Source organism: Micropterus salmoides, unplaced genomic scaffold (assembly GCF_014851395.1).
Source record: "Micropterus salmoides isolate LMB-PRFRI ecotype aquatic unplaced genomic scaffold, ASM1485139v1 Ms_hic_scaffold_2, whole genome shotgun sequence".
In the NCBI taxonomy this organism is placed as follows: Eukaryota; Metazoa; Chordata; class Actinopteri; order Centrarchiformes; family Centrarchidae; genus Micropterus; species Micropterus salmoides.
In genome coordinates this window covers 3,969,613-3,988,974 of record NW_024041150.1, presented here as the reverse complement: position 1 = coordinate 3,988,974, position 19,362 = coordinate 3,969,613, and the positions used below count along the sequence as shown (strand labels likewise).

The 19,362-nt window shown below is 41.4% G+C and overlaps 1 protein-coding gene across 1 annotated transcript in view; it reads left to right on the top strand.

Annotated features, from left to right (window-relative positions):
* LOC119911515 (spectrin beta chain, non-erythrocytic 1-like) overlaps positions 1-19,362 on the top strand; it is a 100,820-nt gene that overhangs the window by 69,154 nt on the left and 12,304 nt on the right. The window contains 17 exon segments of the mRNA XM_038730411.1: positions 452-654; positions 1,180-1,270; positions 1,379-1,525; positions 2,313-2,576; positions 5,076-5,300; positions 6,023-6,112; positions 6,313-6,591; positions 8,702-8,832; positions 9,087-9,291; positions 10,001-10,375; positions 10,841-10,927; positions 15,670-15,827; positions 16,630-16,768; positions 17,276-17,360; positions 17,467-17,663; positions 18,413-18,513; positions 18,952-19,006. Of these exon segments, the coding sequence (XP_038586339.1) occupies positions 452-654; positions 1,180-1,270; positions 1,379-1,525; positions 2,313-2,576; positions 5,076-5,300; positions 6,023-6,112; positions 6,313-6,591; positions 8,702-8,832; positions 9,087-9,291; positions 10,001-10,375; positions 10,841-10,927; positions 15,670-15,827; positions 16,630-16,768; positions 17,276-17,360; positions 17,467-17,663; positions 18,413-18,513; positions 18,952-19,006 (2,832 nt within the window).

Here is a 19,362-nt window from a genome sequence, read left to right as displayed (position 1 = left end):
AGAACAAATTTGTTGATTAATTGATGTACAAAAAAAGTAATCCAGGAGGATTTCCTGCTTTCTTTTGTTCACTGAATATCTCTGGGTTTGAAATGTTGGTCGGACAAAACAAGACAGTTATTTTCAGCGTGGGCTCTGAGAAATTGTGATCAGTTGACTTTCTGTCCTTCACCTCGGGTCCTTCCATGCACCAGAACTGGATCTCTGCCTTTTCACCACGAGAAGGTCAGAGGCTGCCACCAAGTGGTAGAAGGTCTTTATTACAGCAACATGTTCAGACAGTTTTTGTATTTCTATGTTTCAAATCACACTGTGAGGTAAAAAAGAAACGTAAGAACACATATTCTAAAGATTAAGTAAATGCCTACATTCACACAAATTACAACGTTTCTTTTCTACCTTTCACTTCATAATTACACTCTGACGGCTCCTCTGTGTGCTCGTCTGTCAGGAGTACGTCCTGGCTCACACTGAGATGCCCACCACTCTGGAGGGGGCCGAGGCCGCCATCAAGAAGCAGGAGGACTTCATGACCTCTTTGGACGCCAACGAGGAGAAGATCAGCAGCGTGGTCGACACCGGCCGGCGCCTGGTAACCGATGGCAACATCAATGCCGAGCGCATCCAGGAGAAGGTGGACTCAATCGACCAGAGGTGAGCGAGTGACTTTGTCTGGGGAACTTGTGTTAATCGTTGTGATATATTTGTGCCATAGTGACTGGTGAGTGAAAAATTACCATTTTAATTCAATTAAATTATTCTTTTTAATCAACTAAGCAAACACTTAGTGCTTCAATCTTTTTCAAATGGGTGGATTTGCTTGAATTTCTTCTGGTCCGACAAAGTAAAAATGTAAAGATATGAGATTATTTTTTGTACATTACAGATCTCATGCGTAGGAAATCTGAAACATGAAATTTGTTTACGGGGTTGCAGCAGCGTTTAATAATAATAATAATAATAATCCTTATTTGTAGAGCACTTTTCAAAAACAAGTTACAAAGTGCTTTAACAAGTGTAAAGAATAATACAAAAAAAAGATAAGAGCATGAAAATTTAATATAAAATTAGTAAAATACAATAAAATAAAAGGGATAAAATAAAGTCAAATAAGATCAGGAGGTTTTAAGGCTATAGGTAAAACGACCCGCTCAGAGCTTTCTGACTTTTGTTCTACAGACACAAGAAGAACCGAGCAGCTGCCAGCGACCTGTTGACGAGGCTGAAGGACAACAGAGACCTGCAGAAGTTCCTGCAGGACTGCCAGGAGGTAAACCACAAACACTTTTCAGATTACCTGCAGGGGCTTAGCGGAGAGTCTGAGTACTGGTGTTTGTGGCTTTTTATTTGAGGTAAATTGTTCTTTGTGTGTCGTCAGCTGTCGCTGTGGATCAATGAGAAGATGCTGACGGCTCAGGACATGTCGTACGACGAGGCCAGGAACCTCCACAGCAAGTGGCTCAAACACCAGGCCTTCATGGCCGAGCTGCAGTCCAACAAGGAGTGGCTGGACAAGATCGACAAGGTGGGAACGGAGGAGAGGAGGAAAGGATGCAGCGACACAAATGTTCTCTGCAGCATCATTACCTCTTTGCAGCTGATTCAGGGTCAACGATGACTGAATGTTTTAACAGAGCACTGTTTACACCACTACTAACCAAAGATGTCATGTGACGTGAGCTGCTGATTAAAAGTGTGTTTGTATATAAAAAAGTGTGTTAATATAACATAGTTGACCATCTTCCTACAAAACAGCCCAGCAGAACAATTTCTGAATGGCTGCAACAATATATCAAAAGTAAAATTCCTTTTTCTTTTCTATTATTTAAGCATATTTTATTATGTTAATTCATTAAGCTTGATTTAAAAATAAATAAATAATAAAAATAATAATTATGCTTAATATATAGATGTTATTCATGTTCCAGGGTGAACGTCAGTTTAAGAAAGTAAACTTTGGTGGATTTAGCTGCTGGTCGAGCAGACGTTACTCGTAACATCTCTGAACTCTCTTATCATGAACTTAAATTGGAAAACACGTATACAAATTAAAAGTATAGACTTAAAATTGAATACAAACTTCAGGATCCTGCAGGATCTCATTAATCTTCCGTCATTTCTAAGCTTAAGAAGGCTGATGAGATGGATTTTGTGATCATCTTAGCCTTAAGATGCTTTAGGATGCCCTGATCTTGTGCTGATAGTGATTAATGAACTGATTAGTTGTCTAATATTAGGAAGCAGACATACTGTTAGGAAGCTTTCATTAGCTAATCAGAGCTGAGTTTTAAAAAACAAGTACTGTCTTTCAGGACGGGCAGGCGCTGATGGCAGAGAAACCGGAGACAGAGGCCATGGTTAAAGAAAAGCTTGCGTCCCTGAAGGCGATGTGGGAGGACCTGGAGTCGACCACCCAGACCAAGGCCAAGTGTCTGTTTGACGCCAACAAGGCCGAGCTGTTCGCCCAGAGCTGCGCCGACCTCGACAAGTGGCTGGCCAGCCTGGAGGGACAGCTGCAGTCCGACGACTACGGCAAAGACCTCACCTCCGTCAACATCATGCTCAAGAAACAGCAGGTGAGGAGCCGGGGAAGGTCGAAGGTTCCTCAGATCCTCACAGGAACTGCACGTTAACAAGCGTATGGCGAGGATGTTGTTGTTTTTTTTGAAAGCTCTTTCTGTGTCGTTATAACTAAGCTGTCTTTTACTGACTGTCTTCATTCATTTATTCCTGTAAACGTCTTGTAAAGCTTTTCAATTTGACAGCAGAGTTTCACTTCCACAAGGTTCAGAGTGAAGGTGAATAAACGATGAACCCTGAAGGGGAACTTCACACTTTTTAAATGTAAATGCTCCGTACTTGTATAGCGCCTTTCTAGTCTTTTCGACCACTCAAAGCGCTTTTACACTACATCTGCATTCATCATCATACACATTCACACACTGAGCCTAAGTGCTCAAACAGAAACTAACATTCACACGCTGGCGGAACAGCCGCCAGGGGCAATTCGGGGTTCAGTATCTTGCCCGAGGACACTTCGACATGCAGCCTGGAGGAGCCGGGGATTGAACCCGCCGACCTTTCCGATTAACGGCCAACCCGCTCTACCTCCTGAGCCACAGCCGTCCCTACAATACCATTTATACCATTAACGAAGGAGTCTGGGGACGGTGAATTAAGTTTATCATTCCTGTTTTTGGTACTTAATTTAGTATATAAGTAAGTTTGGCCCTGTAAGAGATGGAAGACAAAATCCAGTCTTTGGTAAAAATGGCTTCTAAAGAGCCTCATGAAGGTCAGCAGTCTGAGTCAGACAGGTCATACGGGTATGTGTTAGTATCCCTCACTGAGTACAGCTCAGCAAAGGGAAACACTATGTGGCGAAACATTCAGGGGATTTATTCACTAAAAACTGTTGGATGGATTGTGATGTGGTTCAGACATAAATGTTCCCCTCAGAATAACCTGTAATATCTTCAGCGATCCTCTGACTTTCCATCTAGCGCCATCCTCAGGTCAGCATTTTAATTAGTCCAATATTTGGGGTTTATGACCAAAAATCCTGCGGAACTAATGACCTTCCCATCAGCCTCCTTGTGTTTAGTGCTGATGAACATTATACCTGCTAGACATCAGGATATTGGCATTGTCATCATCGGCATGTTAACATTTAGCCAAAAGCACTGTTCTGTATATTAGTGCAGCCTTTCACAGCTGCTAGCACGACCGCAGACTCTCAGTCCTGTTTTGGGCTTTTTGGTAGGTGAATGCAGTTCTCTTGTTGGACAAGCGGCAAGAGAAGAAATGGCACTAAAGGAACATTTTCTTTCACATTAATATGTAATGCCTTTTAAAATCAGACTCGGGGACATATTTGCACAAAATTCATCCTGTCGAGCGGATCTTCCTCTCACTTACGGCTCCAAACAAACTTCAGAATATTATTTAATTTTACCTTGGCACCTAATTGAGGTTCTACATTTAATTATTTTCTATTGAAACTGACAGTGAATGGTCAAATTTGAATGTAGCCCTGCAGCAAAACAATTTACATTTTTGTGATCCAGAGATCTGAAATTCCTGAAGGGAACCTCTTCAGTAATTTCTCCATGTTTACAGTCATGCAAGGAGAAAGAGTAGTCTAACCACCCTTTACATAATTCACCCACACACACTCTCACACACAGCAGTTATGTAATCTTTCATTTGATGTGTTTCAAGCCAGCACTGTGTCTGAGTGATGTGTGTGTGTGTGTGTGAGAGAGAGTAAGTGTTAGAGGGAGATCATTAGCGGAGTGTTTGATCTGTTAAGCAGAGAGAGAAGACAGAAGCGATTCCTCTCCACCACCTCCTCCTCTTCTTCCTCTCTGCTCCAGTATTAACTCAGACTCTACCTGTGTTTTTTGTTTCTTCTGTAAAGACGGATCAGACGGTTTTTATTTCAGACCGTTTTTGGGAGGTTAACACAGATTTTTACTCTGCCGAGGAGAAGATGAGATGAGGCAACTGAAGGATCTTTGTAGCAGCTGTTTTTTCTCCTTATTTAAATGTGGTTCTTTTTTATTTTATATAGTTAATTTTTTGTTTCATTAATTTAAATTATTTCAATTTTGCACATCTTAAAAACATTTTTGTAGGTATTCCTTCAAATCTTTGTCCCCCATTTATTTGTATCCTATTATATAATTTTACTAATTTACAGGGGAAAAAAATCTCAACTCAAGGTCCACTTACCAACTTTTCCCAGAGTTTTCAACCGCATCTGACGGCCTTCTCCACCAGATGGCGTTCGCTCGTGGAGATAGGTCAGCTGATACATCTGGAAGCTGTGGTTGAAAGCTCTGGTTGTAGCTCAAAGGGGCCATAAGTAAAGATATATTTAATTTAAGTTTACTCATAAATCATTGTAAGAATTTCAAATTCATTTTGTTTTTGATTTAAACTTTTTTTAATGTATTATTTGTCCTGTATTTCTTGTAAATCGTTTTTATTTTATATTAACTTTACAACACATGTATCTGTACTGATGCAGCAGCACATTCTCCCTGTCTGACCTGTAAACTGTCCTCCTGCAGATCCTGGAGAGCCAGGTGGAGGTGCGTCAGAAGGAGGTGGAGGAGCTGCAGAGCCAGTCCCAGGCCCTCAGTCAGGAGGGGAAAGGCTCTGAGGAGGTGGACGGCCAGAGGATCAGCGTGGAGAGGAAGTTCCAGTTCCTCCAGGCACCGCTGAAGAAGAGACGAGACAACCTCATGGCCTCTCGAGAGATCCACCAGTTCAACAGGGACATGGAGGACGAGATCGTAAGTAGAGCGTCTCGGACAGGACGAGTCCAAGAGCGGCGGTAGAGCGCTGACCTTTAGTAGCAGCAGTATCAGGACCATCATTAGTAGCATTACAGGGGGCAGTAAAAGTAGTCTCAATAGCAATATTAACAGTAGTTGTAGCAGCAGCAGTTGTAGTAATAGTGGTAGTAGGAATAAGTTTAGGAGTGGAGCAGTGAAAGTAGTAATAATAATGACTGCAGCAACAATTACTGCAGTGTTAGTATTAGTGGCAATTGTAGCAGCAGTAGTAAGTCTACAACTTGAGTATTATTAGTTGTTGTAGTAGCATCAATAGTAGTTGCAGTAGTAGTTGTAGGAATACTAGTTCATTAAGCAGCAGTGATGGAGAAACAGCTCAGTGTTTCTTCATGGATTCCTGTAAACGTCCTGCAGAGCCTTTCAGTTTGACAGCAGAGTTTCTCTTCCACAAGTTTCAGAGTGGAAGTGGAGTCAGTTGACACTAGCAGATTTCTGTTTTTGGTACTACTTCTTATTTACAAAGTACAGGTAAAGAAAATACTCGCCTTTTTAGCTGTTTTTAGGATTCTTTATTCAGTGTTTCCAATAGTTTTGACTTGTGACCTCCTTAAAGGACAGGTTCACATTTTCACAGCAGTGATGGAGAACATGCCTCAATGTTCATATCAAAACTGCAATGCAACACAAACAAATGGTATAATTTGTGTGTGTGTTTCCAGCTCTGGGTTGAGGAGAGGATGCCTCTGGCCACATCGACCGACCACGGACACAACCTACAGACTGTACAGCTGCTTATCAAGAAGAACCAGGTACATAAACACACACACCTTTACCTTCTTATATGAAAGAAAATCACTTTAATGTAGTGAATACACAGAATATTTAACTTCTATAACACATATTTTCAGCTGATTAAATCAACTACTGAACCGCAAATTTCCTGTTCCTGAGAAGAAACTTGCAGTTGCTTCTCTTACTAAGCCCTCTCTGTGACCTTTGACCCTTGCAGACGCTGCAGAAGGAGATCCAGGGCCATCAGCCGCGCTACGACGACATCTTTGAGCGCAGCCAGCACGTCCTGAGGGAGGACAGCCCGACGGCAGACCTGATTCGTCAGCGGCTCGCCGAGCTCCAGTCTCTGTGGGTACAGATCAAGAAGGAGACAGAGAAGCGGCACGACCGCCTCAGCGAGGCCCACAAGGCCCAGCAGTACTACTTCGACGCTGCGGAGGCCGAGGCCTGGATGAGCGAACAGGAGCTCTACATGATGTCAGAGGAGAAGGCCAAGGTGAGGGTGTACTTTTTCTGGAGTTAAAGAGGTGGTATTCTGCTTTTTGCCTTTTTCCCTCTCCTTTATTGAGTTCTATACCTTTTTTGTGCATGTAATAGGTTTGCAAAGTGAAAAAGCCCAAAGTACTCTCACAGAAAACTAAAGCTAAATGCGCCTCATATAACGCTCGCCTAGCAGCTACTCCGACACGCCCTCAAAAACAGCGGTGGGAAAACAGTGAGCTGCAGCACGCAGCTCTCCTCTCCTTCCAAACACCAGCTCCCCTCCAGGCAGTCAGTGGACATAAAGTTGTTCCTGTGATGTAGAGACAGAGCTCAGTTAAAACTTTATGGATACAGATTAATAACTCACCGCTCTGAAACTCTCGCTCCAGTCCATGTTGCCAAGCTGGTCGGCAACACGTACAGCTGAACCGAAACCGAGTTTACTGGATTCTCACTGACCCGCCTTTCTCTGCTTCTGATTGGCTAGTAGTCCTTAACTAGGAACTGAGCATGTGCAACTCCCAACAAAGATCATTTAGAGACAAGATGTGTCACTCCATAGCTAAAACAAAGCCTTCAACACAGGGTGAAAAGAGGAGCTGCAGCAACGTGCAGTATGACAAAAAATATGGTGTTTTTTGAAAATGAAGCCATATAAACCTGTTCTGGTACAACCCCTGAATAAGATTAGGAACCTGAAAATGAGCATAATAAGACCTCTTTAATGAATATCATAGCCTCCCTAACATGAATATAGACCAGCGGTCGGCAAATAAGTCAAATTTTAGATTGGATGGCGGGCCAGAACATAGTCAATTTACCATTAATCCGTCATTTGCTGTGTGTCTGTTTAGCTCAATCAGTAGCTCTCAGGACTCCCGTTCAAAGGGTTGTGTGTCCACTTGTTGCAAGTATTATTTTTCTCCCTTTTCAACAATTTGATTATGAAGAGATCGCTTTATATTGAGGGGAATCCAATCTCACATTTTCTGACTGCTTTTTCAGAGGTGTGTCAAGCAAGCACAAGACTTTTTTGAATTTACTTCAGAACTTTTCAAAGTAAAAGCTCTCAATTAAACACGACATAAAGTACTGCTGCAAAGACGTTCTCGCTCTTTTATTTAGTAGGCACAATCACTTAAGAGGAGGTGATTATGTGAGTAACTTTTGCTGTCACGACTAAGATGTGTTTCAGCACCAGCTTCTGTAATCTTTGTTTTTTTCCCGTTATTAAAGTAATCTGGCCACGCGGGCCGCCCATTGCCGACCACTGCTCTAGACATTTAGTGTTTTTGTTTGTTGGATCAGAGCTGATGAGTTACTGGTAAAACAGTTTCAGTCACGCAGATAAACCTTTAAAATCATAGTATTCAGGATCCTGCTGCTCGGTTTCTCTGCCCCGTGGATCAAAAACTTCCTGTTCCTGTTTGTTTTAGTTTTCGTTCACCTGCCAGTTGCTCAGTTTGTATCAGTTGTGCATCATTTTGTTGTGTTTGCGTCAGTCTGTCTGATGTTTCTGCCCGTGTCTCTGCAGGTCAGTACACATTATAACAATACTCTGATTAAAAACTCTGGTACCTGACTGTGAATACATGAGATGGTTTCAGTTACCTCTGAGTTTTTTTAGTTTGGGTTTTACAATGGTATAATTTAGTGTTTGTCTTAAGACTTTTAGCTTGTAAAGGTGAAACGTTTCAGAAATTTTACACCAGTTACTGAGAACTGCTGAGGTGCATTTACTTAAATTCTTTCCCCCTCCATCTGTTTTACTTATTCTTCTCTTTTTTCATTCTTACTGAAATCTGTTTCTCTGCTATTTTTAACTTTTACTTCACTTTTTGATTTTCCTCCATCCCTATCCGTCCTTATTGTTTTTCCAAATGTCTCTGCCTTTTAATTTTCCTAAATCTCTCCAGATCTCATTTCTCCCCTTTTACTGTTTCTTTCCACTTCATATTCTCTTTCCCTTCTCATCTTTGTTTTGTCTCTCTGTCCTAATTTATACGAGAATCAGTTGTCTGTCCACTCATTGGTGATCCTTCCATTGAGTTTTCTTCTTTTGTCTGCTAAATTCTACTTGGCAACAAACAAAATAACAAGCTAAATCTCTCTGTGTGTCTCAGGACGAGCAGAGTTCGGTGGCCATGCTGAAGAAGCATCAGATCCTGGAGCAGGCGGTGGAGGATTACGCCGACACCGTCCACCAGCTCTCCAGCACCAGCCGGGGCCTGGTGGCCGCCGAACACCCCGACAGGTGAGGGGGGGGGGGTCAAGGGTTACATGTAAAGAGCCACAGTCAGGACGAGGACTATTTGCTTCTTTAATGCAGAAGCTTTTCACATTTTAACCAGGGAGGAAGGAAGCAAAGAAGGACAAGGGAAGGAGAAAAGGAAAGACAGGGTGAGGAAAAGGAAGTATAGATGGATGGAAAGGAAGGAACAGGAGACAGAAAGGAGCAAGAGTGAACGAAAGAAAGACGGTAACATTTCTTCTCTCCTCCTCGTGCAGTGAGCGTATCGGGATGCGTCAGTCTCAGGTGGACAAGCTGTATGCTGGGCTGAAGGATTTGTCGGAGGAGCGTCGGGGGAAGCTGGACGAGCGTTTCCGTCTCTTCCAGCTGAACCGGGAGGTGGACGACCTGGAGCAGTGGATCGCTGAGAGGGAGGTGGTGGCCGGATCCCACGAGCTGGGACAGGACTACGAACACGTCACCGTTAGTACAACACACATTTCACTGTGTTCTGAAAATGCCAAATTAGTGCTGTTCATTTTTGGAGATTTGTTTTGGAAGCTGGATTGTGTTGCTTTATAATGAAAGGTAGCTTCATTTCATTTAATGGACACTAACAAAGTGCTTAAATTGACAGTGACAACTCCTCCCTGTTTAGAAGTGTGAACCTTCAGAAAGGTAGGGTTATATTTGATCAGATTAGATTTACATTTTACATACACTTCTCAGCAGTCATTTTAATTATTGAAAAACCGTTTCTAGGCGAAAATTGGATTTAAAAAATACTGTTTCCAGGAAAGGCACTTTTTAGACTGAGAGGAAACAAGAAGATCTGGTTTAACTGCAGTCATCTGTGTTTTCTTGCACCTGGATACATAAATGTTGAATATGTGGGCCACATGTCAGATGATATTAGTTTATGGCACACATGTCAGCATTTATGTCAAATTATCAAATATTAAGTTTGAGGTCGTTCAGAAACAGTCAACAGTGACAAGTATCCGTTTACAGTGTCTGTGTCACCCTCAATAATCCAGTGTACTGTACACAAAACTGATCACAGCCAAACGGGAGGAAAGCTGCTGTCGTTGTGCTGCTTTCACTAATTACTCAGCTGGCGTAGACAAGGATGTTGCATCTTCAGAAGCTCAGGAGCGTCATCTTGTTATTCCTAACATTTGTGTTTCTTCAGATGCTGCAGGAGCGCTTCAGGGAGTTTGCCCGTGACACCGGAAACATCGGCCAGGAGCGCGTCGACACCGTCAACCGTCAGGCGGACGAGCTGATCAACACCGGCCACGGCGACGCTGCCACCATTGCAGAGTGGAAGGACGGCCTGAACGAGGCCTGGGCCGACCTGCTGGAGCTCATCGACACCCGGACGCAGATCCTCGCCGCCTCCTACGAACTCCACAAGTTCTACCACGACGCCAAGGAGATCCTCAACCGCATCCTGGACAAACACAAGAAGCTTCCCGAGGAGCTGGGCCGTGACCAGAACACGGTGGAAACCCTGCAGAGGATGCACACCACCTTCGAACACGACATTCAGGCGCTGGGGACACAGGTACAGGCACTATATTTGGGATTGGCTTTTGATACAAGAAGTAAAAATGTAATTGTCATAAAAAACTAAAAACAAAGATGGGGTCCTAAATGTTTATATTATTATATAGCCAAAAGTAAAGGACTCCTGTGCTCTTTTAGGTTTGGTCTCTTTGTTGAAATGAGAGGAAGACAGAATCCAGACCTCAACCCCATCCAACACCTTTTGAGATGAACTGGAGATTCATAATTTTTACTTTTTGCATTTCCAAAAATTGCTGTAAGATTAAACAGAGCATCATGGGAGGAAACTCTCAAAGAGAATTGAAAGCTGAACAATTATAACTTTGATGCGTTTGTTTGAAGATGTTATGTCAGTCTATGAGACAGCATCTGCGATCCACCTGCGTCTCATACTGATGTTTAAATGGTTCATTGTGTGTTTTCGAGCCAGCCTGAAGCTTTTCCTGCTCCTCCTCGTTTTCAGGTGCGGCAGCTTCAGGAGGACGCAGTTCGTCTGCAGTCTGCTTACGCTGGAGATAAAGCTGACGACATCCAGAAGAGAGAAGGAGAGGTGAGATTGAGTGTCAGGCAGCAGTGAAACGCAAACCGCATCAGGACTGGGCTCAGTTTACTTTGAGTTCAATCAGTAAATGTGAGTCTCAGTGTCCCTGCTGCGGAAACCAGAGAATATAAAACATTTATTTATCAACATATTTTTGTATTTGGCACATGAGTTTAGAACTATAATGGGTTAGGTGACGATTAAAGTGTTTTTCTGACATGTAAACCTACTTCCCTTACAGATTGAAGCGAAATGAAATGGACCCAGCACCTAATGTTAATAAAGCCCCTGCAAAAGGCTCTGTTCCTCATGCATGCTGCACTGTTGCTGCACTAACTTTGCACTGTTTGTCCGCCCCTGAGAGGACTCGTTTGGAAAGTAAAGCAAAATAATTTGTAGGTAATATGGAGTCTGATTTTCCCAGAGAGAAAAATCTTCTATAAGATGCCGAAACGTTAAGTACTTCCTTCAAATCATTTAAAATTGCTTTTATTCACGATCATACAACAAGCTCTGGATTCTAAACACATAATAAGATCTTACAGGGCGTGGTCAAAATGCAGAAAAACTCCATGATAAAGTCTCCTCACACAGTGGGAACATTGGGATTAATCCTTATTAATAAACTGGGAGCTCATAATATTAACCGGATTGGTGCCTGTAAGGAAATACATTTTTCTTCTAGAACTAGGTTATAGTTGAAATGTGATTGCTCTTCGAGGTTCAAAGCCACATCTGCTATTTGTAGTCAGACAGTGATTGTCATTTTGGAAAATTGTCAGCAAAATTGTATTGCTGAAAACATTTTTATATTTGGCCCATTGTTAAAGGTTTACATCATACAGCAGCTGAACAGATTGCATTATTGTAAGAAATTCCACCTGGTGATACATTTTATTCCTAACATTAAGGTCTCCCAGCTTTGGATTCTTATATTAGAGAGCAAAACTTCTTGACATTGAATTTCTAAATGTGTGTTCTGACGTAATGTGAAAAACAGTGTGATTCTATAGAAAGTCAAAGCATAGTCAAGAGTGGACGCACATAGACTCTAATTCACAATTAAGGCAATGATTCAAGGTGAAAATGTTTGTCTTTGTGCTTGACCCAGGTCTCTCTGAATCTATAGTTAACACATGTGAAAACTCACATCACGTTCTGTCTGAATACACATTCAGAGGGCAGGAGTTTTGAACTCAAGTCAAAAGGAAACTTGTGATTTAAGACAGTTGCATTTGCTGAAAAGGTTAAAGGAACAGCCGGACATTTTGGAAAATCTTTTTCCCTCAGAATCAGAAGAGAAAATGGATCATCCAGGATGTAATTAGCCTAGCTTAGCACAAAATATAGAAGCAGGGAAACGGCTAGCTTGACTCTGATTAAAATTTATTTAGAATTACTATACTGCATCCTCCGAATATGTTCTGTGAGAAACCTAGAAACCTAATGCTAAGCAGTTAGACCTTTCTTGGGACCTTAGCTTGTTTTCCAGGAAGGGTTCCTAGAGACTGTGAAGCTGGATTTAAAGTTGACGCACAGGGTTAACGAGTGTCACGCCGTGTGTACCAGCTAGGACTTTTCAGATGCTGCAGATTTAATGAACTGTTGTTTTTTCAAACATCTCTCATACATTTCTGTTTACAAATATGTCCACAAGTGTCTTAATCCGTCTCAGTATAATAAAATAGCTGTTCTTCTGCAAACTCAGGACACATCATAAAATACTTGTAATGTTGGTGAACGATAACCTCAGATTTAAGAGGATTGTCACTTTTGTGGCACCCCGACATGCCAGCGCTTCTCGTCTCCAGACAATCACAGTGGACTGTTGACAGTAATTAGCACTGAGTGTTTTTGATGGCGTTGTGTTTTGACCATTCCCTGTATGTCCATTTCCCTGCATATCCTCCCTGTCCACCCAGAAGAGAAAGGGAGAGGTGAGACTCCGTTTACCAAAAACATTGGCTTTGCATCAGTGTTCATTTTGGCTGCAGTTTTAGACTTTCTTTTAATATTTCGACTAAAATGTTGATTAATTTTAGCGACATTTTAGTCATTTTCATGCAGTTTAGTTCTGGCCTAGTCTTAGTCGCAGACCTGGTGATTTGCAAATACTTGTAGTGTTTGTTTTATATCGTTCTAAGATCACTGTGTGGGTGGATTTTTGCACAGAAGTCGACACAAACTCAATACAAACTCAGTTTTTCTGATCGATGATCTAACCTTATGAGTACCAATAAGCTGTAACGTCCACTCACCTGGGCCTCTGAGGAGGTTAAAACAAATGCTACCAGTAGTTTGCAAATACAGTTTGGGTTTGGTCGGACAGTGTAAATGAAAACTGGAAATGTAGGCCTCTAGTGTCTTAGCTTTTTGCAAATCAATTTAAGATGCATTTTTTATGTTTCATGACTGCACACAGCGGTGCAATCGAATGTTTTTGTTCGCATTTGCTTAAATGTAGTTGCTTGTTAGCTGGCAAAATGTCGCTGCTTGCAGTCCTCTGCAGCCATGTTTCCATCAACTTTGTTAACAGTGTCTCAGTGTCAGATGGATCTGTGGCGGAATATGTTACTCAGAGACGAGTGAAAAGATTATGCGCAAATCTACTGTGTTAGCTTACAGAGGACATTCATTCTGCAGACATTTGCAGCTAAAATGAATGGCTGACAGTTAAAGTGTCAGCCGGCACGCTTCCATTGGAACATACAAAAAGCACTTTCTGTGCAGCTTTGCCTCCTGAAGCTCAGACACTTTGACTTGTGGTGCTGCTTGTGGCTGGAAAATGTGGTAGAACCGTGATGTATTTATTTTTATCTGTGTTGTGGTGCAGCGATGCAGCTATCCAATCACAAGTCAGGTGACATTCAGTGATGGCTGAACTGTCTGACTTGCGGTTTGGGTTGCGTTTTGGCTACAAATGTCTGCATTTAGCGAACGTGTATGTCGAGGAAAACAGAACTCTGGAAACCGAGTGTCAGTATCACCTTTGACCGTTAACTTAACTGAAAGATTACACAAATGACACTTGCTGTGTGTACATGACTGAATGCCAACCAGTTTCATAATATTTCCCAAAGCTGCTACTGATCCCACAAGCAGCACTTTTCCCATACTGTGTTCAGAGTCGCAGCATTTTACCCTCTACTTTCCATTTGGAGGTCTTCAGCAATTGTGTTATAGTTGCTGCTAATACTTTTTGTTATTGTTGCAACAGCATTGATCAGACTTGGTTGTTTTTTTGTCTCTGAGTGGGGGCTGATCAGTTCATCACGAGCCATCTGACGGATTGATAGAAACTAGCTTGTAGCTGGCTAACCATAGTATCTGTGCAAATAATCAACACTGCTTAGCTGGTAGCTATTATTAGCATTATTATTAGCATGCTCACACATTAATATTGTTAGTGGGTATTTAGCTTGCTAACAGTTAGCTCAAATCTAACCATCTACCTTATAGTGTTTTTGACCGAGTGGATCGAGGTTTACTGGACAACAAGCTGCTTCAGCAAGCGGGTCTGCCATTACTCAGTGTGGTAGGGTACGGACCCTCCAAGACACTGAACCCCATATTCCTTATCTAATTAAATATTTAAGCGAAACAGTCTCGGTGATGTCTGAGCACCTGACATAAAAAATAAAAACACTAAACAGTTTCAAATCTAAGTCTGCAAAATGTGCTTGTACTGTGTAAAAAAAAAAAAAAAAAAAAAAAAAAAAAATAGAGCCTGACTGATTTTTAAGACGAATACCAATTTTGATATTTGAGGATTTTAAATTCCTGTTTATGAGTCGATATCCTTTTTTTTTTTCTTCAGAAACAGATACCATAAACAAAGATTATCCCTAACATTTGTTATGTGTAGTTATAAGACCTGACCAAGATAACGTGACAGGATGCAGTTTAAAAATAAACTGTTTTTAATGTTGTAAATATTACTTTGAGAGAAAGTACAGCTGATCATGTAGGCTGATTGCTTTCCAGAGCTCTCAAACTGAGTGCTGCACAGCGCCCTCTGGTAGACAAACTATGCAACACTCATAGCAACATTATAGTTGAATCCGTCTCTCTATTTCTCTTTAATTGTCATTAATCAGCTGTTATAAACACAGATATCTGCAATTAGCTTATATCAGCCAATAATATCGGCACGCTGATTTATCAGTCTGATTTATTTATTTACTAAATAAACTTGAAACAGCTCACCAGCTTGTCAGTTACCGTTGAATCCCAGTGCCTTGTTATCCACTTGGTGCCAGCAGATTTTGGAGAGGTCTGAGGGTTTGATTCTGAGGAGGTGGAAGACACAAGCAAACAATATCCACTTAAAAACATGGAGGGTAAATCTAATACCTGACACATCAAATTACATCCATTGATGCATAAATCATATAAAATCCAATATTGCCATAAAGCAGTCCTCCTCACTGATTTGCAACATGCAACCTACAATGACCTAATACAGCCAGAGATATTAAAGGGACAATATCAAAATCTCTGTATATAGTGTCATGTTGCGGTCCCTCCTCTATTCTCTAAAGTTCTCAGATGCTCCTCCATAAAGGAGCTGGCTGATCTTTGGCTGGAAGATCAATAATGCAACTGCAAATTCTTGAAATCATGGGCCTGATATATGGTAAATGAAAACTTAATTTATCAGGTTAAAACAGTGATCCTCTGTGTGTTGGAGGACTCCAGCCTCCGGTCTCTCTCGTTCTGAACTCTGCTGTTTGTCATCTCGTCCCCCTCAGGTCCTTGAGGCCTGGAAGAACCTGCTGGAGGCGGCGGAGGGCCGCCGGGTGAAGCTGGTCGATACCGGAGACAAGTTCCGCTTCTTTAGCATGGTGCGGGACCTGATGCTGTGGATGGAGGACGTCATCCGTCTGATCGAGGCCCAGGAGAATCCAAGGTAGGGAGATCTTTATTTCTCTCTCTTGAAGCTTTTTCACACAAGATATCAAAGAATTTCCTGCGTTAATATTGCAGCAGGAAACATTTCAGCTGAAGGAAAAGGCAAGTTTGGAGAGTTTGATGTGTTTTTAGCCATTTTTAGTTTCTTTCTTCAGCACGCAGCTGCCTCAGAGTTGCATTTAAATAAAACAGAAATAGATGAAAGACGAGTTGATGCTAACTTGTAATTGGAGTTTGATTAAATAGCACACAGAGAGAAGAGCTGTGATTGGGCTAAATAAATAATTCTGTCAATGAATTTCCACTTTTAACTATCAATTTGTACCAGAAATTACTACATATCCCATAAATCTCACTTTGGATTTCCTAAAAATAAATGCCTTTTTATATAATTTTGCTAATAATTTTATTCATATCTTTATCTTATCTTATCTCTTATTATGGAAAGAAAATATTATCAAAATATTAATACGTGAAGTAAGAAAAGCAGGTTGTTTGCTAGTTTTTTTGTGCGTTGCAGTGCAGATCTGAATCCAGAACACGTTTCTATTAAACAAAAAGCAATGATTAGAGGACTGTGTAGCCTTATCCAAGTGCTTTCTATAATTATATAATACTCAGTAGTAATCAATGAACTGGTCTTTTATATTGGTTATACTATCAGTCTAAGCATTCATTTCGTTGTTTCGTGTAGCCAGGTTGATTTAAACAAAAGTAATGTTGTACCAGATATTAATCCAGCTGGGGATTAATTTCGTCTTATTTCACACAGTTGATGTTGTTTTCTTGCCTTTTTTCAGGGACGTGTCGTCGGTGGAGCTGCTGATGAACAACCACCAGGGCATCAAGGCGGAGATCGACGCCCGCAACGACAGCTTCACAGCCTGCATCGAGCTGGGCAAAGCCTTGCTGGCCAGGAAGCATTACGCTTCAGAAGAGGTGGGGAGAAATTTTCAGAATATCCACATGTCAGTTTCAAATAAAATCAATTTAAGGACTTAAAATGATACTAATATACTCTCTAAAGTATTTTTTTCACTGTTTAAAGCCTGGAGTTTTAGTGCACATCCATCAAAACAGATTTATAACCCACATCATTCATGCTAAACTAAACACAGCTAAACTTTTAGTTTTGTGATATAAATCAGCTGTGTTCAGTCAGAATTAATAGCATTTATTTATGGGTTTAGTTGTCGAATTTGTGATAATTTCAGGTTGGATTAAAAAAAAATTAAAGAAATATTTTAAGAGAAGTGAAGTGGTGGCGGTCTTGTTTTAAAAGCCTTCCTTTCAAAGTAACATGTACATTACAGCGTAATTTCCAGATTGATGCTCATGTTGTTTTGTACAGTTGTCTTAAACTCATTCTGTCTCTAAACCACATGAATACATTTGAAAATGTTCCAATTTTTTCCAATCTTCACTTAAAATGTCTTCTCCCCTCAGATTAAAGAAAAGTTGTTACAGTTGACGGATAAGAGGAAAGACATGATTGACAAGTGGGAGGACAGATGGGAGTGGCTTAGACTGGGTAAGTTGTTTCATCCAATAAGTCAGTCACTCAACAGTGTCTCAGTTTATTCAGCCGATATGTTCACAGAACGTGAGCGTGGAAATGCATGTGTGTATGTGTTCAGTCCTGGAGGTGCACCAGTTCTCCCGGGACGCAGGTGTGGCCGAGGCGTGGCTGCTGGGTCAGGAGCCCTATCTGTCCAGCAGGGAGATCGGCCAGAACGTGGACGAGGTGGAGAAACTCATCAAACGCCACGAGGCCTTTGAGAAGTCGGCCGCCACCTGGGAGGAACGCTTCTCCGCTCTGGAGAGGTTGACCACGGTGAGACTCGAGTGTGCTCACACCCTGGAGCCATGAGAAAGTTTTAAAATGGACTCATGCAGGAATATTTTCATTTCCTTATCCTAAAACTTTTCTGTGAAATTTGTTCAAGTCAGAATCACCAACTTAACTCGACAAACATGTCATAAATTGCTCCTTTCAGCCTGATAAATTCCACCTATTAATGAGGAGGTGGGCGTTCATGAGATGTCATCGTTAGCATGATCTTGGCCTCTAAAACTGCAATGAAAGGCTGCCTGTTCTACTCAATTTGTGGTCAAATTTCAATCACAACAATGTTAAGAGTAAAAAAATAAAATAATATCCTTCAAGTCCTGGTGTCAGAAATCACAGGCCAGATAGATAACAAGTTTGTCTGTAGTCACCCAAACAATTAGAAAATATTGATAATACAGCTTTCAGTGAATTGTCATCAAAGCAGCTCTGTGCTGTGACAGAAATAAAGAAACAAATGATTAATATGACCAGAGAATATGAGACCCTGAGACAGTTGAAGAGGATTTGGTGTGCCTAGATATGCCAATAACAATCATGCCATCAAATAAACCTAAATTCATTCAGATTAAGTCAAACGAGTGTCCTCCTTGTGGAGAGAGTCAGATTATCTGTACATGACTCGTGTGACAGGTCTGAAGAAGTTCTTTTAAATGACTCGTACGTGCGTGTCAAGAACAAATGTTCTTGTGTGATTGGTTCTTCCATAAGGCCCCATGTGTTTGTGTGTGCAGATGGAGTTGTTGGAAGTGAGAAGAGCGCAAGAGGAAGAAGAGAAGAGGAGACAACCCCCGCCTACTGAGGCTCAGCCCGGCGACGCTGCAGCACAGCAGAGGTGAGAGTTTTTCTCTCTGTTTTATATTATTGGAAATTGAACGCCTTTGGGTTTTGTGACATAATAAGGGGTGGAGTAACTGCTTTTCATTTCATTACTGTCAGATGCAAGTTGTACTTCCTCTATTGTTTTTCATGAGGATTTAATATATCTTTGAAGGCGACCTTTCGGCCTCTGCTGATTCTTGATATTCTACTGAAAGTGAAAACAAAACAAAAAAGGAAATGGGTGCAGATAAAAGTTCATGACCTCAACAGGGCAGATGACAGTGAACTCTGCACAAAATTTGGCAATACATAATATTTCACTGCCGGTGTGCAAGAGCCATTTTGTAATAAATAATGAAAGTAGTGAACAGTTGCAGCTCTTGTGTGTTTATATAAGTGTAAAATTCATCAAGAGTGTGTGTAAGTCTTTGTGTACCTTGTGTGTTTGCAGGGAGGGTGAGCTGCTTTCTCAGAACGGGCTGCCGTCCGATCAGGAGTCTCCCAGGGTTAGTTACCGCTCACCTGCCTACCAGCAATACAGCAGCACCCTGCAGAACCGCAGGACCACCACCGCACTCTGACACACAAACACACACACAAACACATAAACACACACACACTAATGATACATGTACATTCAAGATGCTTAAATATGACCACGCACACACTCCAAAGCACATGCATGCAGAGACATAAACATCACAAAAATAACCGTTGACCTCATACAGAAATAACATTCACTCTGTTGTTAACTGGGTTTGTTAACAACACTGTTCCTGCATTTATCATTTGTCTTCAGCCTTTATTTTTTGCTTCTCCTCTTTACTGATTAATATTTTCTGTATAATAATTTTAAAAGTAC